Source organism: Myotis lucifugus, unplaced genomic scaffold, assembly GCF_000147115.1.
Source record: "Myotis lucifugus unplaced genomic scaffold, Myoluc2.0 scaffold_38, whole genome shotgun sequence".
Classification (NCBI taxonomy): domain Eukaryota; kingdom Metazoa; phylum Chordata; class Mammalia; order Chiroptera; family Vespertilionidae; genus Myotis; species Myotis lucifugus.
This window is the reverse complement of record NW_005871086.1, coordinates 1,563,502-1,591,064: the sequence shown is the minus strand read 5'-3', so window position 1 is coordinate 1,591,064 and position 27,563 is coordinate 1,563,502. Positions and strand designations below refer to the sequence as shown.

At 42.7% G+C, this 27,563-nt stretch overlaps 3 protein-coding genes and 4 non-coding genes across 7 annotated transcripts; 1 reads left to right on the top strand and 6 right to left on the bottom strand.

The window, feature by feature from the left end:
- Positions 1–2,234: 2,234 nt before the first annotated feature.
- RNASE11 (ribonuclease A family member 11 (inactive)) lies at positions 2,235–2,828 on the bottom strand. Its single transcript, XM_006087451.1, has one exon. The coding sequence runs from the start codon at positions 2,826–2,828 to the stop codon at positions 2,235–2,237; it is 594 nt and encodes a 197-aa protein (XP_006087513.1).
- A 4,911-nt stretch (positions 2,829–7,739) lies between these two features.
- On the bottom strand, positions 7,740–8,187 carry RNASE12 (ribonuclease A family member 12 (inactive)). Its single transcript, XM_023752834.1, has one exon. It carries the CDS (start codon positions 8,175–8,177, stop codon positions 7,740–7,742), a length of 438 nt encoding a protein of 145 aa, XP_023608602.1. The 5' UTR covers positions 8,178–8,187.
- Positions 8,188–15,960: 7,773 nt separating this feature from the next.
- TRNAP-AGG lies at positions 15,961–16,032 on the bottom strand. The gene has a single exon. It is a non-coding gene; the product is annotated as a tRNA-Pro (tRNA).
- An 847-nt stretch (positions 16,033–16,879) lies between these two features.
- TRNAL-AAG lies at positions 16,880–16,961 on the top strand. Its single transcript has one exon. It is a non-coding gene; the product is annotated as a tRNA-Leu (tRNA).
- A 906-nt stretch (positions 16,962–17,867) lies between these two features.
- Positions 17,868–17,939, bottom strand: TRNAP-AGG. Its single transcript has one exon. It is a non-coding gene; the product is annotated as a tRNA-Pro (tRNA).
- A 306-nt stretch (positions 17,940–18,245) lies between these two features.
- On the bottom strand, positions 18,246–18,318 carry TRNAT-UGU. The gene has a single exon. It is a non-coding gene; the product is annotated as a tRNA-Thr (tRNA).
- Positions 18,319–25,815: 7,497 nt separating this feature from the next.
- Positions 25,816–26,811, bottom strand: LOC102421151 (olfactory receptor 6S1). The gene has a single exon (XM_006087448.1). It carries the CDS (start codon positions 26,809–26,811, stop codon positions 25,816–25,818), a length of 996 nt encoding a protein of 331 aa, XP_006087510.1.
- Positions 26,812–27,563: the final 752 nt, after the last annotated feature.

Genomic DNA, 27,563 nt, shown 5'->3' with positions numbered 1-27,563 from the left:
TCTCTCCCTCTCCCTTCCTTTCTGAAATCAATAAAAATATATTATAAAAAATATATTTTTCACCAAAGGAGTGAAGACAAGGACACATGTTCTGTGGACTGTGAAGAGAGCAGCCTCAAAACAACAGAGACTGGGAAGGTGCTGGGGACAGGTTAGGTAGGAAGATAATGGAGCATTAGCGGCCTTGAAAGCCAGTCTGAAAAGTTTACATGTGAAGCTATAAGGAAAAAAAAAAGGAGCCCTCTGTAGTTTGCAAGCAGAAAAGAGACATTATGATAACTTCACATTTTAAAATCAGAAATCCCCTGCCTGTTATCATCATGAAGGACCTTAGGATGCACATTATGTCAAAGAGGTGACAGGCTTCAACAGTGAAAAGTGCTAGCACGCAGGAGTTTGACTCTCTATTGCCCTCTCATTTGACATCTTTGAGACTTCATAGTATGATGACTGGCTAGATCTCGGGAGATCGGGCTGCCAAAGGCTTGGAATAGAGTGCCAGAGCCCCTGATTCCTTCAGAGAAGAGGAAAAGTTTGGTCTGTAGAGGATGCTCCTGACGTAGAAAAAGGTATCTATCTATTCTGAGTCTTTGCTCTTCTCTCCTGGTGAAGGAAGAAATCTGTACTAAGATCTGAATTAAGCTGGACTTGCTTTTTCTTGCATATTAACAGAAACATTCCTAGAGTTTGAACAGTTATTGTCTCTGGACTGGCGTGCCCATCACCCAGGGCTGGACTCTACAGTAGGATTCTACGGTGAGAAAGAAGTTACTAACATTTGAACCAAGAGCAGACCCGTTGAACTGCTCCCCCACAGATTGAGCCCACCCCGTGGCTGGTGAGTGGGTGGGAGTACCAGCCTTGCCACATAGAACTGTCCCTGGAATTAAACCCAGTGAGTGCATCTCCCTTCCAGGGCCCTGGGTTCTCCTCCTGCAGAGAAGAGAACTCTGGGCCCCAGACATTTCTCTCTAGCACTTTCTCCCCTGGCTGCCAAATGCAAACTGAGTGTTAATTACATACCGATTTGGCCAGCCCATAGTGAATGTTTGTTTTAACAGTCACCACACTGACAAGGAAAACCCAGCTAAAAGATACAAAAATATCTGCCCACATGCTGCATGTTGGTTGATTGTCAGTGTTTTGCAGGTTTAATGTGAAAATTCTGCACCAAATGTGAAAGATGTTAGTAAAAGGAGAAAGATTTATGAGATCTGAAGAGAAACCAGAGTATGAAAACATTAGGAAAGTTGACATATAAAGAGTGATGTACAAGTATTACAGTGATGTAACATTAATTTACATGCATTTATTTAAAATTAGGTCATTAAAAAAGTGTGGCCTCAGGATGAAGGGAAGATGTAAGATGAGAAAACAGAAGTATATAGGCACACGTTAATAAACAAGAAACTGCCCATCTTTTATGTAGAGTGTTGAACCATAGATTTACAAATAAACAACTGGTAATGAAAAGAAATTCACTACAACATCAGAAAACAAGATTGAAGACTAATTCTGCCTGACACTTGACATAGACTTTCTATTTCTCATCTCTCTGCCTCTTTATTTCTCTGTGCCTTGCCATTCCTCGGCCCTGGGGAATCGAGGCTATACTTGAGGAAAAATTTCAATAAGCACTTTATTTCTTCCCTCTGCAGCAACCTGTGACATAGATAGGGATAAGGAAAGAGGGTTGCGTGGAGCTGGAGGTGTTGACTGAGGGCAGCAGCAAAGGCAAGAGGTCTTCCCCTCTGGCATCTTTGGCTGCACAGATGGGCTCACATTTGTGTGCATGCCTCAGCACACACGTTTCTTTGAAGAGAAGTAGCAATAATAATATCCCCTATGCTCATTCACTATTCCTCTGAATAATCTCAGTGTCAGTACAATTAATTTTCAATGATCTATATTGGTTTTGGACCTTCTTTCCTTAATTCTGTCACATTGGGTGAACTCTGCTTCTTGGCTTCATAGTTGAGCTAGGATGCAATTCAGTGTGTGTGTGTGTGTGTGTGTGTGTGTGTGTGTGTGTGTGTGTAAAGAAAGTATACGCACTCTAGGATCAGTTATAAATTTTAATGATATTATCCACGATGGTTGATTTTTCATTCATCCAGTTAGTATAAATAATCAGTTTACTGTAGTGCTAAAAGGGTAGATGTGAATAGCAGAAGGCAATAAACAATAAGTATTTTCTTCTTTAGATAGGCTATAGTCTCACAGCTCTGTGAGACTTACAATCTAGAGCCACTAACTAACCAGCTCATCAGAGAATGACCTGTTAGCACTGCCAATATTTTCTTAAACGAGGTAACACTGTGGTATTGGCACCTGGGGAACTGTTTGCCTGTAGTAAGCTGGCCCATAGTTATCACCAGGTCTGGGCTTTCAAAACAGCTTATGCCAAGATTCTGTCCACGCTTGCAGCTGGGGGTCTTGGGAGCCCTGCAGATCACTTCCATGGAGCCAAGAATAAAGTTATTGCTCAACTTGCATGACCCATTAGCTTCTGAAACTTTTCTCCAGATCACTATGTCATTGTAACACTCTTTGTCATTACCTGGATTGTTTCCCTTGGAGAAGCTATCATGTAATCTTCTGAATGTCGATAATGAAGACGTAATATCCTTGGATATGCCAAGGCTAGTATTTTTATACAACAGAGTCAAGTTCATTAATATCTCAATGGTCTGTTTTTCTTGGTCACTTTTTGCCAAGTCATTTTGCATCTCTCCCTCTGAAAATTCTTCTTTAATTGTCTCCATTTTGTTTCCTGAAGATCCTACAAGAATCAGCCCCAGGCAGAGTAGCAGCAGAGAGGCCTCCATCTCAGATCTAGGATGCTCTCTTCTGCAGCGAAAATAAAAAGTAAGAGGTAAAACTAAGAAGAATATTAAGGAGCTAGCTCTCTTTTCCTCATGACAGTTATTCCCAGGATTGACCCCTCATGTACCTTAAGACTCCTACATCTGTTCATGGAAGTATGATGCTGTGAAAAGACAATCAGCTGTGGAGTCTGAAGACCCAGTTTCAAATCCCTGCTTATCCACTAACAATTTACTCTACCTCATTAAACTAACCTCAGTTTCCCCATATGAAAAATAGAAAACGTGAGAATTACATAGGATAATATGTGTATAGTACCCAGAACCAAGTCTATTTCTCTTCCTGTTCCCCTCATCTGTAATCTCATCGGTAGGATCTGTCATCTTCAAATAGATCACAAGAATCTCACTCACAGATTCCTCACTGTTCCTGTGTCTCCCACAGCCTCACACAGTACCCAGCATGCACTTGAAAAAAACCCCACAATGTTATTCCGCCCTCTCCCATTTCTTTTCCCACCAATCTCAGACATGGGATATCTGCCTTTACCAGTTTCTTTAGCAAAACTGATCCTGTAGAGAAAGCTTCCAGTTTGTTGGAGGGTCGGAAGTGAAACTGTATTTGTTTCCTGAGAGTTTCTGCTATTGGGTCTAGCTGAGGGAAGGAGGGGCCAAAAACGGGGGAGGGAGAACTGTACGAGATTGAAGTAGAAGACAACGTGGAACCAAGGACACTCAGAGGACTGAACAGTGTCCATTTGGCTGTCAGGATCCTAGTGACCTGGGCAGCACCACTCTTTCTCTTCTGTGAAATATTCCCTATTTACTTATATTTTAACCCAAAGTGATTTTTCTTTCTTCTTTGAAACCCTACAGCATAGGTTATATTGCACTTCACTTTATATGGTTCTTTTTTATTTTTCAAGTTGGTTGATATATGTTAGTCTTTTCTTTCTCTTATTGAGGCTAAAAATCTTTTGAGTCTGGAATATACTTCCTGCTTCTTTTATTCTGTACAGAATCAAACACTTTCTTAGCAATGTTTGTTAACAACATAGTATGGCTTGACTGATGTAGAAAATTCTTTACTTGAGGTCAGTGCTGGAAAATTCACAATGAGCTCCCAGAAAGAATGGTTATTTACAGTGATAATCCTTTATCTTGCTCCAGAAAGATCTTACTCATTTCTCTGGTCTCTAAGAGCCTCCTTCCTTTACACTTGTATCTCCTGCATTATCATACTTACTTATATCCTGATCATCATTCCTTGCCCCTCCATTCCTTCAATACACTACTTTCTAAAACACCACTTGTAATGACATTACTTCAGAAACATTCAATTATCCCTCATTGCCTATGTGAGGTAATCGAATCCCCTGAGGCCACTTAGCCAAGGCTCTACTTGATCCAATCCCCTTCTCTAGGCTCACCTCCCATTATTTCGGTATGCAAGCTGGCTCTCATCAAATCAGTGTGACTCACTCCCTTTGAATGCACTCTATTCCATCTCTCCATTTCTGCTCCTTTCTGAATGCCTACTCTTTTCTGCCTCTTAAAACCCTTCAGAGCCCAATTCAGATCCCATTCTTTCGTTGACATATTTTCTCACTACTTAAGCTTGCCAAATTCATTTCTCACCTATATCCTGAACGTATATATCTGAACTTCTTACCACCACTTCTTTTTTTTCTTATTCACTTCTCTTTTCTTTCTTTTTTATTAAATAATTCTTTATTGTTGAAAGTATTACATGTCCCCTTTTTCCCTCCATTAATCCCCTCCAGCCCACCCTGCCCCCTGCCCCAGGCCTTCAGCACCCTATTGTCTATGTCCATCCACCCACTTCTTTTTTCTAAAAACAAAAAAAAATGTTTTTATTGATTTTAGAGAGAGAAGAAGGGACAGATAGAAACATCCATGAGAGAGAAAAACTTCAATTGGCTGCCTCCTGTACGCCCCCTAGTGGGGATTGAGTCCACAACCCCAGCATGTGCTCTGAAGGGAAATCTAACTGGTAACCTCTTGGTTCATAGGTCAATGCTCAACCACTGAGCCAAAACAACTAGGGAGACCACCCACTTCTTATACCACGCATTTGACATTAGTACACATGGACTTGTATTTTTTTTATATTTCATTTTAAAATGTCCTGTATGTAAAACAAGAGCAAAGACCCAGTACCAAGAATATATAAGCCTTAATAATTGGGTTGATTGATTATTAATAGATTATTAAGAATTAAGTGGATGTGTTCATGTTTGTGCCTTGAACATAGACTTAGTGTAGGTTGAGGGGAGGCTGGAAGAAGGTTTAGATTATTTCCTAAACATCGACTGCCATCGATATAAATAGTGAGGTGATAATAGGAAAGCAGACAATAAGGAGAAAAATAAGAAGAACAGTGTAGATTCCCAGTTTTTCTGGAACATGTATTTCAAGTGGGCAGAAATCCCAGCTACCTGGGTTTGATTTGGGCTGCTAGGTGCCCATTAAAAACAACAACAACCCCCCCCCCCCAAAGAATAAGTAAATAAAAAGAAATAAAAACAACAACACCCAAACTGCAAATGTGTAAAACATCACAATTCATTTGAATTGGGCTTTGATCCTCATTGACTCAAAATACTGTGAGGATAATTTCCATTGATAGTCTCAGTTGCATACTGACACTTTAATGGGAATGCATTTATCTGTAAAATTTTGTTTTTAATTAACAAGAGGGAGGTTAGGTGAGTAAAGGAAGAGAAATCATTGGGAAGGACAATAAAGCCCAGGGAGAGGAGTAGGAAAAGGAATCAGAATTCAGAACATAGAAATTAATAAAAACAAACACTGTTTGCTCAGTGGTGAGAGAATCAGCCTACGGAGTGAAGGGTTACAGGTTCGATTCCCAGTCAAGGCCATGTACCTCGGTTGCAGGTTCAATCCCTGGTGGGGCGCGAGTGGGAGGCAACTAATAGCGGGAGGCAGTTAATTGGCATCAGATGTTTCTCTCTTTATATCTATCCTCCCCCATCCCTATCAATCTCTAAATATCAATAGGGGGAAAATAGCCTCAGGTGAGAATTAAAACAAAACAAAAAATATAGAAATGGGAGCCATAAAGGACACATTTTAGCTACTGTAAAGTTTTACCCAGGAAATGATGCTGCAACCAGGACCCCGCATCATGTACTAAGGACCACCTGTTCCTGCTCAGCATCTGAAGATGCTGAGGACCCTGGTCCCTTGGTGGCATTCCAACATCCATGAAGACAATGGTGACAATGGGTTTCTGCAGAGAAATGGGTAATGAAACTCAACTGTGAAAGGGCCACCCCACATGGGTAAGCCTTGCCCATGTCCTTTACTTACCTCTGTCACTCTCTTCCCCTCTAATCTAATCAATCAGAATTTGTTGCTTACAAAGACAGAGTTAATAACTAGCATAGGTGTACCTCCTTCTTTGATCTAACCTTTAATTAAGTACAAATAAATAATGCAATAGTTGAAGTCTCTCAACTGAAAAGATCGGAACAGAATGGACCCTATGAAGCTCACGCATCCCTGGGGCTGCTCTAGCTCACAGTAGGAGTTCCTGGCTCTGAATTACAGGATTGAAATGTCATAGTTCAGAACTAGTGTTCCCATAACCTGGCACTTACCTGCCAAATACCCCTTCTTCCTTACTACTCCCCAGTACTAACCCTCCCTTCCAACAAGGCTAGTTTCTGTACTACTAAGAAATAGAATTGTGGTGTGATAGGCCTGGAAAGAACCTCAAAGATTATCTCGTTCAAGCTCCCTCACTTTACAGTGAGACAACTGAGGCTCAGAGAGGAAGAGGACTTCATCAGATTCCCTTCCTTCTCTTCCTTTGCCCTCTAACTCTAAAGATACGCTGCCCATAGTTGAAAGTGAAATAACTAAAGAACCAGTCCAGTTGTAAGAACTAAAAGAAGAAAAGAATTAGTAGTCTGGTCAAAGTCCTTCCTGTTTCCTCTGGGGATGCCAAGAGGAGGTACAAGGAGCTCTGAGAGTCTCGTTGTCTCCCTGAGACATCCTTATCTGTTTCTCTCCGCAGTCTTCCAAGGAAATGGTTTCTGGCTCCTTCTGATCTCTTTTTCCCTTTCTTTCAAGGGGCAGAGGAAGCGCTGAACAGGAGCAGCTGCAGCTTGAGTCATATATGCCATCTTTAAGAGAAAATCCTAAGAGATGACCCCAATTGCCTCTACACTTAGAACCAAGTAGGGTGGAATGAATGCAGTACTTGCTCTAGGTATGAAATTTAAGGGGCACCAAAAAGCCCAGTAATCAAGATGATATTTTTAATGCGACATTTAAGAATTAATTTAATTCAAAACAATCCCTGATGAATATCAAAAATGTAAATAACAGGACCAGACCTTGCGTGGGCACAACTCATGTACTTCGCTCACCCTAAATCCAACCCTGTCAGATTTGTCTTGATTTAAAATTGAGATATTTTGTTCATCAGAGATTTTTGCATTAATTTTGATTTTTAAAAAATATTCTTTATCTAGATTACTTGGGGGAGGGTGCCCCTTAAAATTTGCATGTAAAGTGAGTGCCTCGCTCACCTTATCCTAATCCCAGTCCTGCATAGGATTCACTCTGGGCTCTCATCAAATGACCCAAAGAAAAGGAACACGAAATTGAAACACACGCATAGTTTATGATTTAATTCGGTAGAGTTTTGTTTTTTATTGAAGCAGAGTAAGAAGATTCCAGCTCATTTAGTTTTTTATTGAAGCAGAATAAGAAGATTCCAGCTTAGCCATACTGGAAGGATAAATGAATTACTCGTGGCTACCATTTCACTTGGGCTTTCCCCCATGTCCACAGTCAGATGTGCGCCAGGAAGAACCAGTACCAGTGCCCCTGGGAGAGGAGCAGAGAGGTGCTGGTCTCAAGTTATTCAACATATTTCTGGAAGTTAACGGGCCCCATGTCATCGCAAGTGACGACAATAAACCCCTCTGTGGGGGAAATGTGGTACCTGCAGGCAGGATATCTGATACCTTCAATGAGCTTACAGACTGTCATTTTGAACTTTGTCTCACTCTGGAAACATGAAATGCTGGAATGGTTTTGGCAAGCCGTCCTCTTGGGAGAAGTGCAAACACGATTGATCTGTCGAGGCCTCTCGTGGATGAAGACATGCTCCTTTTTGCAGGTGTTGTCAGGTTCCTTGATGATTCTTTCTAAGATCATGTGGTTGCAGTACCTTACAGCAATATTACTCTGAGGGTAGTCCACGTGCAGGTGTTCTATGGTTGACATCACTGTTTCTTCATACAGCTCGTTTTCCCAGAACACAATCATCAGGAAAATTATCACCATTAGTATCATCAGGGGTAAGAGTCCCTTTACATCTGTGGCTTTAATTCCTATAGAGTAAGAGGAAACAGAAAGTAGCAGAGGGTAATAAGAGTCCCTCCATCCCCATCGTTTGCTCCCCCACCCTTAGAACATTTTATTTCCCTCACTCTGCTAATTCAAATCATGCTTAGCCTGCAAGATCCAAGACCTTTCTGACCATTTCAATTCTCAGAGTTTGGCACTGAAGTGATCTCTAATTATTTCCATTTGTTTTACTTCCATCAGCTCCTTGATGGCAGGTATCTGATCTTCTAGTTCTCCCGAATCTGTCAGAGAGCTTAACACAGAGACGGACAGACAGAGGTGCTCGAAAGTACCCATGCCTGCTTGATTCATTCCTGTTGCTGAATGAGTTCCTTCCCATAATTGTCTCAACTCTAATTCCACCCAATTCTTCATGCTTTTAGCACTGTCTTCTAATCTGTCCTTCCCAATTCTCCTTCTGCCAACCCCAATGGGCTCTGTTAGCTCCTCTTACCTTTCCTTTTTGCTGTAGCTTTCACAAGTAACATATCCTTGTGATCATGGATCTGAGAAAGTCCTTTGTGTCTCGCTGTTCTCTGACAATAACTGGTAGGGAGCCAGTTGAGCGTGGGGTGAGCCCAGTAGAAAGAACAGGCAGGGAGGAGCCTGTAGGGGAGTGTGCTTGGATGCCTTTGGAAAGGAAAAGACCTTAATCTTCAGAGGGAGAGTTGAGTAAGGAGGCCCTGAAAGTGTCCTCATTAAACAAGTGTAGACTTTTCAAAACATTTAGTAAAGTGCTGATCTGTGCCAGACACAGCATTGTCTATTTTCCAAAATTTCATCCAGTCCTTAGTCAAACTATGAAGTCACTATTATCTCCCTTTCATTAATGAAGAAATTAATTGCTGAACAGTTCAAGTGGAGATGGGAGATGACAAGGGTAGTAAGAGTTTCACTTTCTCAATGTTTGACACTTGGACTCCAGTTTCAGTAAGTTTTATTCCCATGTGGTGTTCAGGACAAGGCAGAATAATCCCCTGACATTAACATTAGTCTTAATAAAGCCCTAGAAAATATAGCAATGGTTCCCAAACTCTGCTGAATATTACAATCACCTGGGCATTTTTAAGTGCCACCTTGAGACATTCTGCTTTAATTGGTATTGGTGTGACCTGGTTTGGATTATTAAAATTCTTCCAGTGATTCTAATATGCAGCAAAATTTGGGAACTACTGATCTATGGTATACATTGGAAACCTACATGGAAAATTGTGGACAAGGGCTTGGTGAAAGATCAAGTTATTGAGACCATAGAATTATTTTTGTTGCTATCATTTCCTGGCCATTTGATATAGGAATGGAAAAACAGACTTAATTTTACCATTTCTTGCCCTGAAATGATTTATCTTTTGAAGAGACATCTATGTAGTCCTCTCTCTCTCTCTCTCTCTCTCTCTCTCTCTCCATATATATATATTATATATATATCTAATCTAATAATAGACAAACATGGTAATTGACTGTACCTTTGCTACGCCTCTCATCAGCTAATCAGCGCAATATGCAAATTAACTGCCAACAAAGATGGCGGCTAATTTGCATACTGCAGGCAGGGTGGGTCAGCGCCATCCCACCTGCCCCGCCGCCAACCGGGCCTGCTATTTGCCACCCGAGGTGGTGGGGCGGGACAGCACCATTCCGCCTGCCCTGCCACCATCCGGGCCTGCTATCTGCGACCCGGGGCGGTGGGCGTCCCGTGTGCGACCCGACCCAGGGTGGCGGAGCGGGACAGCGTGGCTCCTCTGTCACCCCAGCTTCCTCATCACAGCTCCCATGGGGGCCTAAGCCTTTAGTCGGACATCCCCCGAGGGCTCCCTGGATGCCAGAAGGATGTCTGACTGCAAGCTTAGGCCTGATCCCCCGGGGAGTGGGCCTAAGTCGACAGGTGGACATCCCCCAAGGGGTCCTGGACTGCAAATGGGCACAGGCTGGGCTGAGGGACCCCCCTGCCCCAAGTGCACAAATTTTTATGCACCGGGCCTCTAATATATATGTATATATATATATACATACACACACACACACACACACACACACATATATATACATATATATATATACATACCAGGGGGCAGATGCTCAATGCCGGAGCTGCCCCCTGGTGGTCAGTGCACTCCCACAGCCAACCTCCTGTGGCCGGCCAACCTCCAGGGGTCCCTTCCTTCCCACCTGCTAGCCAGCCCTGATCGGCCCAGATTGCCGACCAAGCCAAGGGATGCCATCCATGCACGAATTTGTGCACCGGGCCTCTATTCTCTCTCTCTCTCTCTCTCTCTCTCTCTCTATATATATATATATATATATATGTGTGTGTGTGTGTGTGTGTGTGTGTGTGTGTTTCTTATTGATAAGAAGAAAAACATTTTGGGGTAAAAAATGGTCTAGGAAAGACAGAGAATCCTGGAAAAGGATTAAAAAAAATGTGTCTCTTTCTATAGAACAAAACCATAATTCCAGACCATGAAAATGGACAACCAAGAGGTTATTATTTGCTTTCCAAAAACTTTCATGCTGTGTGCCCTTTCAGAATTGAAACGGCCCTGTTTCGGATATGTGTTTGCACAATGCCACAAAGACATAAGTTGACGAATCTAATTCTGTTGATGAATTTTCCGACTCAGGAAGGTCGTTTAAAGCGGAAGGTACTCTCCTCTTCCCTCCATCCTCTAACCCTTTCTTCCTGCTTCTCTTCATCATCGCCCAGATGCCAACTTTCAGCACCGTCTAAAGACCAAAAGGTGGGAAGTGCTTCTAGTACTTCTGAGTTGGAATCTTCTCCCCTTCCCTATTCATTTTCACCAAGGAGCCCTCCCAAACTACTTTCACTTACTACTCTGCTGTGGAGAACAGTCAGATGATCTCTCAAGTTTCTTTCTAACCTTGGAAGTGGGCCTTGCCCATGAGGAAATCTCTGCTGGTTCCCACAAACTCCCAGTTAGATCAAGTCCAATGCAAGGCCAGGTGTCAAGAAATATCTCTAAGTCAGGGCAAAGGACATGAAACTTTAACTCTTGCAGGAATCCTCCTTAAAATTAACCACTTCCATTTCCTCTTTGAAACTCCATAAGAAGCCCTCCTCCCTGCTTCCTGTACATGACTTAGTGTGAACAGTTACTCTGTGGGGCAGGAAAGGGTCTGTTTGGCTTTCTGCACGCGTGCTGGGTGTTTGGGAGGCCGGAGCACGTGCCCTTTGCTCCAGCACACTGCCTGGTACTTCACAGAACAAAAAGTGTCTGTGGAGTGGATGAGCGGATAAAGGACTTCAGAGCTTGTTCTCTTCTGCCACTAACTAGTTGTATGATCTTACAGAGCCATGTCACTTGTCAGAGTCCCAGTTTCTTCATCTCTAAAATGGAGGTGGCAGAAAAGAATAAAGGCAGAATCGGACTATCTATGAGTCCCTTTCTGCTGTCACAAACTAAGGTTCTGAGCTCAATTAAAGTGACTCCACTAGTCCCCCCCCTTTTATAAATATATTTTATTAATTTTTTACAGAGAGGAAGAGAGAGGGGTAGAGAGTGAGAAAGAAACATGGATCAGCTGCCTCCTGCACACCCCCTATTGGAGATGTGCCCACAACCAAGGTACATGCCCTTGACCAGAATCAAACCTGGGACCCTTCAGTCCGCAGGCCGATGCTCTCCGCAGGCCGATGCTCTATCCACTGAGCCAAACCAGTTAGGTCAAGTCCCTTAAGATGACAATTCTCTGGTGACCACTTCCAACCCCCCCCCCCCCCCACACACACACACACACACTGGGAAAGTAGGGCTGTCCACTCTACCTCCCTGCCTGGAGGCAGGGTGAGCAATGGATAAATGGATCCTGCGTACCAGGCCCAAAAGTGGGAACTGGAGCTCTGATTCAGGAGTATGGCAGAGTAGCCCTGTGAAATAGCCTAAGGAATTGGCATTCTGGTCAAGGGGACACCTCCCTAAATCAAGAACACCTGCTACTGAGGCAAAACAAAAGGGCCTGAAGCACGCCTACGTGGAGGGATTTGTTGGCTACCTTTGGCAACAGCAACGCCGTTTGCTAAACAAGCTATGAACTGCAAGATTCATGCAATAGCTTCACAAGCCTCTGGGCAATCTTTCAACTGCCTCCCACGACGTCGCCTGTCTCTGTCCATGTGAGGTGGACAGACTGGAGCTTGGGTATGTCCAAGGACAAGCTGCTTCTGATTTGGGCAGAACAAGTTCGGAATCAGATGAGAGGCTATCTATCTCAGCCTTGCAGTTCCAGCCCCAGGCTAAGAACACAGCAGGCCCTGTTCTCCCTTGGGGGCAAACCAAGCCATTTATTTATTTTTTTTGTAACTTGTGTCCCTGAAATGACTGCCTCCAGGTAATAGCCCGGGGGGGCCAGGCTGAGGGGAGGTTGCCCTAAGCACGTCTTTCTAACAGCGGCTTGGGAGGGCCCTGTCTCTCCAGCGTTCACTTCTGAGAATGCTTTGATCATAGCATACCTGGCTTCTCCTGTGTGTCCCCAGGCTGGGCCCCTGACAGGCGCCTTTGAATCCCTTTAGAAGGACCATTACCCATCCTTCCATGCAGCCCCTCCAAGGACACTCGCAGGCTCTGTTTTCCTTTCTGGGCCAGTTCCAGCTTCCCTGAAAATCAGATGGATCTCTTGTCCCCACCTCGCATAGTCACGGAGGCCCTAAAGAACCCAGATGCATTAAAAACAAAACCCTCCCTGTTCTCAGAAGCACCCAGCTCGAGCACAAGGAACAGTGAGTGGCCCAGTAGTTGTGAAAGCCTGTCTGGAATGGCCCAGCCACTAAGTAGCTCTGTGACCCTGACCTCAACTCCAGGGGCCGCACTGACCTCCTGTACAAGTGGCTGGGAGCTGGCAGAGTTGGTGGGCTGCATGAGGTGAAAACAAGCAACAACTGAGTGTTGACAAAACGCACCCAGCCGTAACATTCCATGGTGCAGGGCTCTGTGGTGGCTTATTAGAAAGTCGAAAGGGTGCTTTTTTTTTTGTCAACTGTGCTATCACAGTAATCTTTTTAGAACCCAAAATCTAGTTCTGTGCCTGCACTATCCACCCCAATCTCCACCTAAAATGGGCCCATGGCTTTTCATAAGTCGTAAAATAATGACTACAGCCCTTACCTCTGACTGCCAGGCTTTCATAGATAGCCTCATCCCAAATCATTCTTCTCCTCTCCCTCCCTATGTCGGGTGGGGCAAAAGCAGGTTTACAGTTTGAGTACACAAAGCACAGAGTTAATAAAGCTGCTGTAATCATCATAATCTGCATGTCTTTTTCCATACGAACAACTGTAAACCTACTCTTGCCCCACTACACACCTCTCTTTCCAGCTCCCTGAGTTCATCAGGCTTCGTTCCAGCTCAAGGTGTTTAACATTTCGTTCTCTCATTGTGGGATGCTTCTCACTCCATGCGCCCCTCTTCATTCTACCTGGTTAAATCCTGTGTGCTCCTCCTTCCTTAGACGAGCCTTTCCAGGACCCCCAAGGGAGTTTTGCTTGCATAACACTGTACTTTTCCTTTGTGGCCCCTATCACTAGCATAATAAATTTACTGTATTTCTTGGTTTTAAAAAATTATCTGATCGTTTCATGAGGGCAGAAACCACATCTGTCTGATTCCCACAGTCATCTCTGTTCCAAGCACAGTGCCTAGAATATAATAGAGGTTCGACAAATATTTGCTCAATAAATATTCAGTAAATATTGACTTAATGAGCTACCACATAAACAAATAATCTAAAAGAACTACATTTTGCTCTTTAACCATAGTATCAAAGAGTTATTCTTTGTAAAACTCAAAATTTCTTTTTGAGGGTTACTTTGGTGGGAACTTGTAGCACCATATCGACATGAGATCAGTGTTAATGTAAAAAAAAAAACCACAAAAAAAAACCCCCATTGAAACCTGTAAAGAATTGTTGTGAGTTTATATGAGCCAAACTGTCGACATATTCCGGGAAGCAAAATCTCACTGAATTGAGATAATGCTCCGGAGAATGGCGGGTTATATCTGTATTTATACATTGGAATCAAAGGAAGGGTTACATGAAATCCATTGGTGATAGACTAGAGAGGTGGGAGAAAGCAAATCGGGAGAAACCCCTGGGATTGGATAAAAAGTAAAATGATAGACACATACTTAGGTGGGCACAGGAACAATTAACAATGAAGGAATTAGTGGTATCTGTCCTGGAGCCCAGGCACATTAGGTTGTGCCCCAAGGGGTCCAGAAAAAGGGAAGTTACAAGTTACCCAGACATTTCAAAGGGTACGTTATCTTAGATGCAACAAGACAGATAGGCTCAGTTAAGATAAATGTTGACCTTGTCAGTGAAGATACCAGCCTAGGATGTAACTGCCCACCATAACTGCTTTTAGTTAAAGTTTAACTAAATTTAGACCATCCTTTGTGGTTACTTTAGATCTCTGAGTTTGCAAGACTGCCATGCAGGCCTTCCCTGAGCTTGTCAGGTTAGCATGTGGCCCCTTGCATCCACATCAGAAAGATCAATGATATAAAAGAAAAATGTTGATTTAGCACTAATTACTACCCAGAGTCTTAAATCTACGATTGTCCCTCTGATCCTCTGACTTCAGTTGATAAAAACCAACTCACGAGTTTTGCTAGTGGGTGCTACCTGTTTTCCACTTTCCACACCATGGGATCTAACTTAAGAAGTTCAGCCTAATTCATGAGCAACATCTCCCTGAACAATAAAACAGCTCTCTCCTCTATAAGTTCTGCATTCATATCATGTACACAGAAGGATCAGCAAATAGTGGCGTCCCTAGAAACGAATTTGTAATCCGAAATCCTTTACTGAGACCCTAAAAATAAGACCCATGATGGTACCTCGTTTGTCCACAAGGGGTCAGTCTCCACTGGTAGCTCCTGGGAGCAGAGTTGCCTGTTTGTGACCAGCAGAGGTTCTCACCCCCTGTTCCATCATCCTCCAGGCATCCTGCCCACATGCCAACAATGTTTCCTCAGGGTTCTTCTTCACAGTGATCCTCATCACAAAACTTGGTCAAGTGAGGTTGATGAAGGCCTGTTGGTTACACAGGTCCTTCCCTAACCTTAGGTTTCCTTTTCCTCGCTGTCTCCCTAGCGTGGACTTTGTTCGTCCGCTTATTAAATCAATTATTTTACAGGCTCTTACAGAATGGCTGTTATATGCAACCCTACAATGTGACCCCCAAACACCATCGGTTCAGAATTTGCTCAGAGTCATAAAAGCCTGAAGCAACTTGGCACTTAAGCAGCTGTGCTTAAGCAAGTTTGCAAAGGAGCCAATGGCACCGATGCCCGATTTAAAGCTTCTGAGAGCTTACTTGGTGCCTTGCTTTATGTCCAGTTGGAAGAAACTTTCAGTTGATGGTTATGTGAAACTACTGATATAAAATATGCCTCCCTAAGTCCTGAATGAACAATTCCTGGATAATAAAAACATGCAGAAGAGAAATAATGGTTAAGTTTAGAAATAATAATTTTATAGAATAAATACTATATAAACTATGCGTAATAACGTCTGGTATTTATCTTGGTGATTTAATAATACAAAGAGCATTTGTCTAAGGATTAAGTTTATAAATCTGAAATGGTGGAGTATAAAATGTTGTAGTATTAGTTACAAAAGGTACTTGCTTAGTTAATATGGTGGTGTTTAACACCAATAAACATGTCGTTTTATTGGAGTGGGAAGACAAATTGACTCCGAGTGGAAAACAGGGCTCGTCCGGGATTTGAACCCGGGACCTCTCGCACCCTAAGCGAGAATCATACCCCTAGACCAACGAGCCAGAGATAAGAACAGTTTAAGGGTTTAAATTTTAGTAAAAAGTTTTCGCCACGTCTACAAGCAATCTTTTTTAATAGCTATGAGCATATAATGCCACCTAGTGGACAAACAAATCACTGCATTCTTTTTTACTCAAGTTTAGAAAAGATACCCTTACAATTCAGATCATTTTAGGAAAAATATTTCAGGATCAACGAGAATAATTTCGCTGTATGTTTGCGCTTCCAAATGGGCCAAAGATGCTGCCTGAATGGTGGGAGGCGATCGATTCAGGGATAGTCTAGAGCTGCGGGCCGATTCCTTGGCCGTGGGGAGGGAAGAACGCGCGCCTTCCCGGGAGGGCGTCTCCGGGACCGCTTTGCCTTTTCGGGGCAGAAGAGCCGGGGCCGGGTAAGGAGGCTTCTTCCAGCCTCGGCACCAGCCTGGCCAGTTATTGGGCTCGGTCAGGTCTGCCTTAGTTCTCACCTCCCGGAAACTTTCCCGTCTCCTCCGAGACGACCCCAGACCCAGCATCCTTCGCGTAGAAAAAGCACTTGCCTTGCGGCTTCCTCCATGGAAAACCGGCCGAAGCAGAAGGCCTCGATTCTCCCGAGGGACCGGCTTGTGCCAGGCCCACAAAAGCTGTTCCGTCCCTGGGGAGGCCATGCAAGATGTGTATCAGCTCTTTCCACCGATCTCAAGCATTGTGGTTTGAAAAAAGAAAGAAATCAAAACAAGCCAGAATAAGTGTGTGTGGGGGGGAAATATGATGAACCTAATAAAGTTATAAATACATGAATTATAAAGTTAGGAAGGAAGCGGAAGAGAGTAAAGGGTACATGACATGCTGCAGAGACTAGCTGACACGGGGTAGCGTGGCCGAGCGGTCTAAGGCGCTGGATTAAGGCTCCAGTCTCTTCGGGGGCGTGGGTTCGAATCCCACCGCTGCCACAAGCTTTTTACACGGATGATTGATTGTACCTGGAGCGGCCACGTTGACACAACGTCTTCACTTCCCCTTTCGCATCCAATCGTCTGTCTCACTAGTTAGTATATAGAGAATCTGGGTATGCACTCCTTTGAGATTTCTCATCATTTTGAGCATTTCATACTTTAAATTTTTTCTTAATGAAACAATACTCCTAGACCATCACAAGATCGTAATGATCCCTTTGAACCCATAGTTTCCCAGAGGCAAAGTACTAAGACTTTAATATCATAAACCTGTAACATTTGCTTTGCCTTTCTTCACTCAGCCGGAGAGGGTATTTTGAGCAGTTATTGGCACTGTTCTTGTAGAGGATTACAGAAAAGATGAATAAAACATAATGCCTGCCCATAAGGGAAGCTCACAGACCAAACTGGAATAGTAAGCTGTATAATTACAAAATGACCTTGAGGCACTGTAAAACAGCAAGCACATGAAGAATAACACATCACACATTTATCAAATGATGATAATGTTAGTATGCACCAGCTCCCAGTTTCTTTCCAGAAAAAGAAAACAGCTCCTGTGGGTAGCACTATTTAGTTTCCAAGCAATTTCTCACACACTATTGTATCTGACTAAACAGGACCCCTGAAGGCAGGCAGGGAAAGGGAACTTTTTACAATCTTCATTTCATAGCAGATGCACTGAGAGGCCAAGAGATTTATCTGCTTTCCACCTGCCCCTCCCGCCTGCCCGCCTGCCCGCCTGCTCCCCTGGGGCAGTGGGGAAACAGTGTCAGGCAGAATTCAAAATAACTTTGAGGTTATCTATACTTCGCCATTTCACATCCCGGGGGGGCTTTTTGTTGAACTTCTCAAAGCGGAGAGGACAAAATGCAATAATAAAAATATCAAGGCAAAAAAATGGGGCTCGTCCGGGATTTGAACCCGGGACCTCTCGCACCCTAAGCGAGAATCATACCCCTAGACCAACGAGCCACGGGTACACATGCCTTAAGTTATGCCTCAAGGCTCATTCACGTCAGTAGGCGTTTCCTGAAGAATCGTGTACTCCAGTGCCTTCTATTGGCAGGAATGCGTATTTATTTGTCCAGCAAACAAGATTCAAACTGCAAGTCATTTCTCAGCGGCCGGAAGGATCAGGGGTCCTGGGGAAGAACGTCCGCATTGACGAACGTTCTCTGAGAGGTACCGAGTGTACAATGTTTGCAGAGAGCTGCGCTGGGACCCTCGAAGCTCAACTGCATTGGCACCCTTGAATACGAGGGAAAAAAAGTGAACTGCAGGCCCCAGCGAGATTTGAACTCGCGACCCCTGGTTTACAAGACCAGTGCTCTAACCCCTGAGCTATGGAGCCTTACCAAAGTACCGCCTTTCCATATCTCCTCTTATAGATGCATTCACTAAGTTTAATACACCGAACTGGTAAATGGAATGTTGACAGGAGCAAAACTCCAGGATAGTCGCCAAAATAGGAATCTTTTCATGTTCTCTCAACACTTCAAAAGACTGCTTGGAGCAAACCATTTATCAGATCGTCTTCTCATCCCTCATCTTGATACTCTGCCGAGACATTGCCTCCTGTGACAAGATACTCCTTCGGTGTTCAATCCTGTGCCTTTCTAGTTCCCAGAAAGGATGCAGATCTTTAGCATTCCAGATGTTTGGGTACATGAGGGACCCACCTAAGAAAGGAATCTGATAATAGAGGGTGTCTGATGGGGAAGAAGATTGCAGTGCACCCCTTCACTCAACACGGTGGTGCTTTTTGTGGTGCAGTCGGCGCTAAAGAAATAAGGACAAGACGTGGTCTTTGCCCTCTAAACCTTATAGTCGGGCGACGTAGACAAATAAATCCAACAGTTGGATAAGTTAAGTTCTGTGATAGAAATATTTGTAGGGTGTTTGGGGTTACAGAGGAGGGGGATCTAAATCAGTTTGTGTTAGAAGTGGGGCTCAGGGAAAACTTACAGGAAAAGCTGCCTTGAATTGACTTTTTCTGGTTACTTACTATTATAAAAAAATTAAACTGCACAAATTGCAATATAATTTAATAGATTTTGACAAATGCATTCACCCATGTAAATACTACCCTAATAAATATATAAATCGTTTTGTGCTCCTTTTCACCAATACCCCACCCCCTCCCGCCACCTCAGAGGAGACCAGATGAATTGCCTTTGGTCTAGTCTAGAGACATTTACAACAGGAGGAAGGGGTGAAAGGCAATTACGTGGAGGGAACAGTATGCAAAGGCATGGACTTATGAGAAATTAAAATAAAAACAAAATGAGGTGGTAAATCGGAGAAGAGATCTGTCCCGGTTTTGGCCTTTCTAAATTCAGAGCCCCAAACCCAATAATTTGCTTTTTGGGGATTAATGCCTCTCTCTCAAAGGTCCAGGGACAGGAGCAAGTAAGAAAAAGGTGTGTTGGGGAAGAAGAGTTTAATCTTTCCTTAAGATATAGATTTGCATATATCTTTGGTATAAAATACCATTTTATTTTTAAAGAAAAAGGCTCTTGTTTTCACTTTATAGAAATCTCATTTGTATAAGCTAGTAAACAAGAACTAAAATTTTTTTTAACTAAGAAAGATCTTGTGCCTGTTTCTTACTGCAAATATAGTCCTTGATGAGAACATTAGAAAAAGCAGATTCATATGACCCCCAAGAAATGAACCAATTCTGCTAAGATTTAGACCCTCTGATCACAGCTCTACTCTTGTACCCGTGATTTTTAAATATTTTCATTTGTCCAGGATCACAAAGATTACATAAAAAATATGTAAGCTTGTATATGATTGTGTCCTTTAATTTTCATTGTGTAAATGTAAAACATGACCACTGACCTTACACAATTTTAAGCAAGAGAAATGTTCTATTTAGATAGGCAAAGTGAGGCATTCATGGCGGATGTTCTTGGTTCAGGAATGAGTCACCGAGAAGCATCACCATGTTGTCCTAAGAGGAGATGAACCTGTACAACTGCCCAGGGTGAAGAATGTTACAGGACCTTCTGTGGTTTGACAAGATACTCCTTCGGTGTTCAATCCTTAGTCTTTGTACACCAAGCAATATCCTCCATGCCCCCTCCCCCCACAAACGGAGGCTTTGTTTTAACTGACTGTTCGGCTTGATCTCTGTACCCCGTTTTCCTACACAAGGCATTGCATTGGGGGACATCTCCAAGGTGATCAGCATGGTAATCTTTTGGGACCTACTGACAGGCATCATAATTCTTGAGGAGGTGGGGGAGTGCTTGACATTTTTCTAGGACAAGAAAATCAAATCAGAATAAACTTTGAATCACAGGTGATGTTATGTTGGTGTGTGTAGGCACTCAGAGTATAGTGGTTAGAAAACCTGGATCAGTTATTTAACCTTGCAGAGTTAGTGACCTAGTTTGGCAAATTAGGATTTCTTATTACCATTGTTATTATTATCTTTATTCATGTTATTACTTTAGGGAGACAGGCCTTAGGCAAAATTGCTAACCAGTCAAAGCGCTCTCTCCAACAGCTTTCTCATCCCCTCTCTCCTTGCGGTTTCTCCTCCTCTCTTGTTATTCTCTGATTGTATTCTTGGCCCCTTTGACCTTTTCTGGGAATCTACTCCCTTATCCTCATCCTGTCACAATTCAGCAAGCTCACATCTGTTCCCTATATGAACTGATTTCTTCCCCTTTAACCATACTCGTTACACGTCTGAAAGGAATTTAAAATGCTCAAAAGAGAATTCCAAGAAGAAAGCCAGGACAACAACCACTGATGTGATTTTTGTGTGTGTCATGGACAGGATGTTTTTTGTCTCTCAGAGACAGAGGTTGGTTTCCTGGGCTCGGACGCCAACCTCTGTCAGGACAAATAAACCTTAGACTAATAAACCATATCTGCATTCCACTTATCTCATACCCCTGAAATAAATTAAGGCCAATTAAGGATGTTATGTCAATCTTTCTCATTGTCTCAGCCACGAGCTGCCCACGTGGCACTTGGCTGACCTGTCTGACTCCAGGTGGTTCCCAGAGCCCTTTCCACCACAGCTGACCCTTGGACAATGCAGGGATGAAGGGTGCAGACCCCCAGTTGAAAATTCACATAGAACTTTTGACTCCCCCCAAACTTAACTACTGATAGCCTACTGTTGACCGGAAGCCTTAGCAATAACATAAACATTCAAGTAACACATACCTTGTACGTTACATAAATTTATACTGTATTCTTATAAGCTAGAGAAAAAAATTATTTATTTTTCCAAATATATTTTTATTAATTTCAGAAAAGAAGGGAGAGGGAGAAAGAGATGGAAACATCAATGATGAGAGAGAATCATCGATTGGCTGCCTCCTGCACACCCCACACTGGGGATAGAGCTCGCAACCAGGAATGGAACCGTGACCTCCTGGTTCATAGGTTGATGCTCAACCACTGAGTCAAATCAGCCAGGCTAGAGAACAAAATATTATTAAGAAAGTCATAAGGATGAGAAAATACATTTATACTATCTATTGAAAAAAAAAGTCTGTATAAGTGGACCAGTGCAGTCCAAAACCTTGTTGTTCAAGGGTCAATTGTAGTTTACTAGACCCAGCAAGCAAAGTAAAAAATGGGCATGTTCCAGTGTGCTATGGGCCATCCAAAGCTCTTTTCTGGGACAACCTGACCCCTCATAAGGATCTTAGGAATATTTCTAGTTGCTGTAATGTCTGTGTTTCTATCATTTTCCCTCAACTTTTTATTTTGCAGTTTTAATCCTGATGTGGAAATAAATTAAGGCCAATTAAAGGAGAACAAGCAAAGGCTATTTATTTAGAGCAGTGGTTCTCAACCTTGGTTGCACATTAGAATCACCTGGGAATCTTTTTAAAATCCTGATTTCTGGGCCTCATCCTCCAGAAATTCTGTTTCTTTGTTATGGGGTGGGGCCACAACATTAGTAACAAAGAAACAGAATTTCCGGAGGATGAGGCCCAGAAATCAGGATTTTAAAAAGATTCCCAGGTGATTGTAATGTGCAGCCAGGTTGAGAACCACTGATTTAGAGCTTGCTGCAGCGAGGGAGTCAGCCATGATCACTTGAGTTTTGGCAGTCACTCATAGGCAGATGGAGCAGTGGGGAAGCTTTAGCGTGGTGAAAGGGAAAGGCTTCAACTGATTGGAGGCGTTGGCCTGGGGAAGCTAGAGGTGGGCCAATTGGAAGCCAGGCATCCTACGTCATTGGTCAGGGATGCATATTTGACTTTCTCTGCTTGGTCCCAAGTAGGAAATATTTGATAAGCTATTAGTTACTAAACAAGTCCTGGCCATTTGAGGCTGCTTCCTACAGGGGTTATTATTTCGTTTCCTGGATTATTACTAGAGATAGTGTTCTGAGTTTCTGTAAATCTGACTTAAAGTTAGTGGCTGGTTTCCTGAGCTGGTCGCTGCAGGTTGTGAATCAGAGTCCTATTATTTATTATGTGTGGTCTGGCCTTTGCCCATTTGTATATTCAATCTCTCACTAGAGAAAAGTTGAAAAAACGTTACCATAATGCCTGTATGCCCCTTACTTAGAATCATTAATTATTATTTTTGTTAATCCTCACCAAGGACATTTTTCCATTGATTTTTAGAGGGCGTGGGAAGGAGAGGGAGAGACAGAGAAAGAGAAACATTGATGTGAGAGAGACACAGCAATTGGTTGCCTCCCTCGCGCACCCTGACCAGGGCCAGGGATCGAGCCTGCAACACAGGTACCTGCCCTTGACTAGAACCAAACGGGGACCCTTTAGTGCACAGGCTGATGCTCTATCCACTGAGCCAAATCGGCTAGGGCAGAATCATTAATTATTAACAGTTGCCACATTTTTTACTTGAATTGCCACCTAACCATCAAGTGTGTGTGTTTGTGTGTGTGTGGGTGTGCACGCGCGCATGCATATTTCTTCTAGGTTTATGTTGTATGTATGAGAAAAGAAGATATTTTCTTTTATTTAACTGCAAGCTTCTAGTAAACAAGGATAATAACCTTATCTGTCACATACCCATGACCCTTCAAACCTAAATATCTCAACATGCATCTCCTAAAATAAGATCTAAGAAAAAAAGAGTAACTTCAGTACTATATCACACTAACATTTACAATAAATTCCATATAATCTAATACCAACATATTTTCAAATTTCTTCAATTGGCTCCCTCATATTTTGCTGAAAATCTGGATTCAATGTTTCTTATTGCATTTATTTTTAATGTCTCTTCAACCTCATATCTATACTTATAAAAGGTAATATGCTAATTAGAGCTGATGTCATCTGGACAAAGCCACAGTGGCTGTGAAGGCAGGCAGCCAAGGTAGTGGCTGTGAGGGCTGAGGGCAGGCAGCCATGGTGGTGGCTGCTAGGCCCGGGGCTCAGGCCTTGCCTCTGCGGCGGCCGGCATGGCAGTAGCAGCGGGATGATGGGGAGGGCGCCTTCCCCTGATACACTGGTTATCTTCCGCAGAGGGAGGCCAGACTGCGACTTAGGCCCACTCCATGGGGAGCGAGCCTAAGCCATCAGTAGGACATCCCCTGAGGTCTCCTAGACTGTGAGAGGGTGCAGGCCGGGCTGAGGGACCTCCCCCACCAGTGCATGAATTTTCATGCACTGGGCCTCTAATATATATATAATTGATTTCAGAGAGGAAGGGAGAGGGAGAAAGAGATAGAAACATTAATGATGAGAGAGACTCATTGATCGGCTGCCTCCTGTACACCCCTACTGGGGATCAAGCTCATCATGCTGGGCATGTGCCCTTGACCAGAATCAAACCCAGGACCCTTCAGTCCTCAGGTCGATGCTCTATCCACTGAGCCAAACCAGCTAGGGCCTTTAGTGTCTTTTAATCTAGAAAAATTTTCCTCCTCTCAGCCCTTTTTTTCTCATGGCTTATAAGAAGTCTCACATTCTGAATTTGTGTGTTTCCTCATATTAGATTTCTTTCATTTGGTTATTTTCAGGTTAAATATTTTTTCATAGTCTGAGGAAACTAATAATTTTCCAGCATAGATTGTCTAGACCAGCGGTTCTCAACCTGTGGGTCGTGACCCCTTTGGGGGTTGAACAACCCTTTCACAGGGGTCGCCTAAATACATCCTGCTTATCAGATATTTACAATATGATTCATAACAGTAGCAAAATTACAGGTATGAAGTAGCAACAATAAAGTAACTTTTAAACAATAGGTGCTTTAACAAGCTTTATTGCCAAAATATGGGGGTGATTCCTTCAAAGAATGTTATAAAACTACTACAAAATTCCTCTCTTTGGCTTGTGTCTGGGTTTGACTTCAGTTTTTATGCTCCATGAAATTAGGTAGTTTTTAAAGCAATATGTCATTTGCTTTCTGGGCAACACTTCCAGATCACTCTGGAAGATTTCCTTTAGTTCTCTCTCAGAGTTCTTTTGGGATAGACATATCTAACATGTGTTTTTGGGTATTACTAATAGAATTAGATGAAAGTATTATTACTATTTCCACTGCCCACTGAAGTTTTATAGCCATCTCTTTGCATGCTAATGCTCAGGTTGCCAATTTTGCAGCACTTTTTAAAAGTTGATGAACTGTCCACACCTTGATATTTTTAAAAACATTGTCTCTATGTATACAAACACACTCTAACATGGAATTAATTCCTGTTTAATGAAAGATTGCTTCTGAAAACTTCTCTAACAAGAGAATACTAGGAAGGGTAAGTCAATTTTCATTTGATCTCCAATGTCATTTTGTAAACCACTTTATAATCCCCATTCCTGATCGAGGTTAAGAACCACTTCCTGTTCATCTTAGCATATATTAGTATATGCTTACAGACCTTTGTTAAAGAAATGAATAAATATTTGCCTAAGATTTCCAAGGGCACCAATAATAGGAGTCCCCATTCCCTTTTAAATATCCAATGAGGTAGATAAAATATATCACAAAATCTGGTTCTTGGTTGCTGGTTGCCATAGTTGGCATTCTTAACTCTTTGATATTCAAGGTCCTCAACCCAAACCCAATTTTACTACAAACTAAAGAGGACTGATGAAAACAGATATAAGAATTAAAAAGGTGGAAAAATGAAAGGAACATAATCCAGTGATAAAATGAGTGCTGTCTTAAATTTATCTTTGTAATAAAGTGCAAATTAGAAAAACACTTCAAATGCTATTATTCATGAAATTTCTCTTTTAACTGCTTTTCCAGAGTCACCTTGGATTTCTGTGGAGAAGTGAATAAGTCACTTATTATGTTTGTTTTACCTCTTTTTCATCTGACAGTAAATGCAATTGTTTTGGAAGTATAGACAAAAATATCCAGATGATATGTTTATTTTATTTTATTTACTCTTTATTATAGGAGTTCTTTTAATTATTGATATTCATAAACAAGTGCAAGATTCTACTGAGAATTTTAAATCCACTTTTAATTCCATTTTGGTGAAGGTCACATATAGATCCAAGACTGGGATTAAAGCTACAGATCCTCTTCCTGGACAAATACATATAAGCTCAGACACATAAAATTTACATACCAATGAGGCTTATAAATTTTCTGAAGCCCCTGCTTAGATGATTCCCTGGTGATCATGGACCCTTAGGTTAAGATCTTGAACCAGATTGTCCAGCATCTCACAGATTGGAGGGTCTTGTGATGTAATGATGGTATTGATTATGCTTTATCAATAATTATGTAAATTTATGTGAGATAAAATCAAGGAATTTTTCCTGAGAGAGACTTCCATAATAGTTCCAGAACTCAGTCATTTGCTGATGTCCATGATTATAATAGGGACGAGAATGACAATAGAGAGTACTCGGACTTAAGACTGGACCTTATGTCCCTTTACTTTTCACCTCATTATTTTCTTGTTGAAACTCTTAGCAAGTAAAAGATCCCCCCAGAGGCCTTCTACCACCTTCCTAAACATATCCTTCAAAGCTTCCTTGACTCGCTCATTGCGCAAGGCATAGATAAATGGATTCAGCAACGGTGTCACAAATGTAGTTACCACTGTCACTGCCCAATTAGTATCCACAGAGCCACTCTGTGATGGCCGCACATAGAGAAAAATGGCACTTCCATAGAAGAGTGTCACCACCATCAAGTGAGAGGTACAGGTCGAGAAGGCCTTCTGACGGCCTGAGGCAGAGGGGATGCGCAGGACAGCTAGGACTATGCGGCCGTAGGACGCGGCAGTAATCATCAGCGAGGAAACAATAACAAGGGAGGCCAGGATAAAGTCCGTTTCCTCCAGCTTTTTGGTATTGGTGCATGCCAGACGGAGCAGCGGGCCACTGTCACAGAAGAAGTGCTGCACCACGGCATCTTGTTCACAGAAAGGAAGCAAGGCCACAGCGACCGTGGGGCCAAGCACAGGGAGGAGTCCCCCCATCCAGCAGGCCAAGGCCACCCGAAAGCACACAGTACCATTCATGAGCAAGGGGTAGTGCAGAGGGTGACAGATGGCCAGGTAGCGATCCACAGACATGACGGCGAGCAGCAGGAACTCAGAGGCCCCGAGAAAGAAGTAGAAATAGAATTGGGCAATACATGCAGCAAAGGAAATAGTGTGTTGCCTTGAGAGAAAGTTGCTCAGCATCTTGGGAATTATGACAGACGTGAGCAGGATCTCTAGGCAGGACAGGTTACCCAGAAAGAAGTACATGGGAGTCTGCAAGCGAGTATCAGCTCCTACCACCCCAACAATCAACACATTGCCTGTTAGAGTCAGCAGATAGACAAGAAGGAAGACAGAAAACAATTCTTCTTTGGTGTTGTTGAGATTTGGGACACCTGCCAGAATGAACTCTGTCACACCACTGCTCTGGTTCCCACCAAGAGCCATGATCTTTCCCACCTGTGCAACAACACGGACATAATCCTGGGGAGGACAAGTCTTTTCCAGCACAATCCTGAAACGTGTTTTATCATGATATGGCATACATATCCCCACTCTCTCCAATCATATCTTCTGTTAAGATTTTGAAGAGCCCCGGCCAATGTTTCTCAGTGGTTAGAGCAGTGGCCAATGTACTGGTTGCAGGTTCGATTCCTGGTCAAGGGCATGGACCTGGGTTACAGGTTTGATCCAACAAGGGCTGCATGAGAGATGAGGGAGGCAACCAATCGATGTGAGATGTTTCTTTCTTTCTCTCTCTCCCCCTCCCTCTGTCCCTTCCATTCTCTCTAAAAATCAAAGGAAAAATATCCTCCAGTGAGAATTAAGAAACAAAAAAAATATGAAGAATCTGAGGTCCTTATCTAATTTATTTTAGAGCTGGCAAAGGTTTCCCATAAAGGATAGCTCACACTTAGGTATCAAAATGCCAGCTTCACATCTCCTATTCTCAAATTTTAAATGGTGATCTTTCATTATTATAATAATGTCATTGAGCATTTGAGTTGAGCAAAAATATCAGATAAATGTTTTTGTGAAGAATATGATTCCCATTTAACCAGCATCTGAAAGTGAACCAAATTGCCTAGCTTTGAATTCCAGCATTTCTACTTACCAGCCAAGTAGCCATGACAAAGTTGTAAGGGAACAAGTGAAGTAATAGCACAAAAGACTTAAAAGAGTTTCATTAGAGAAGCCCT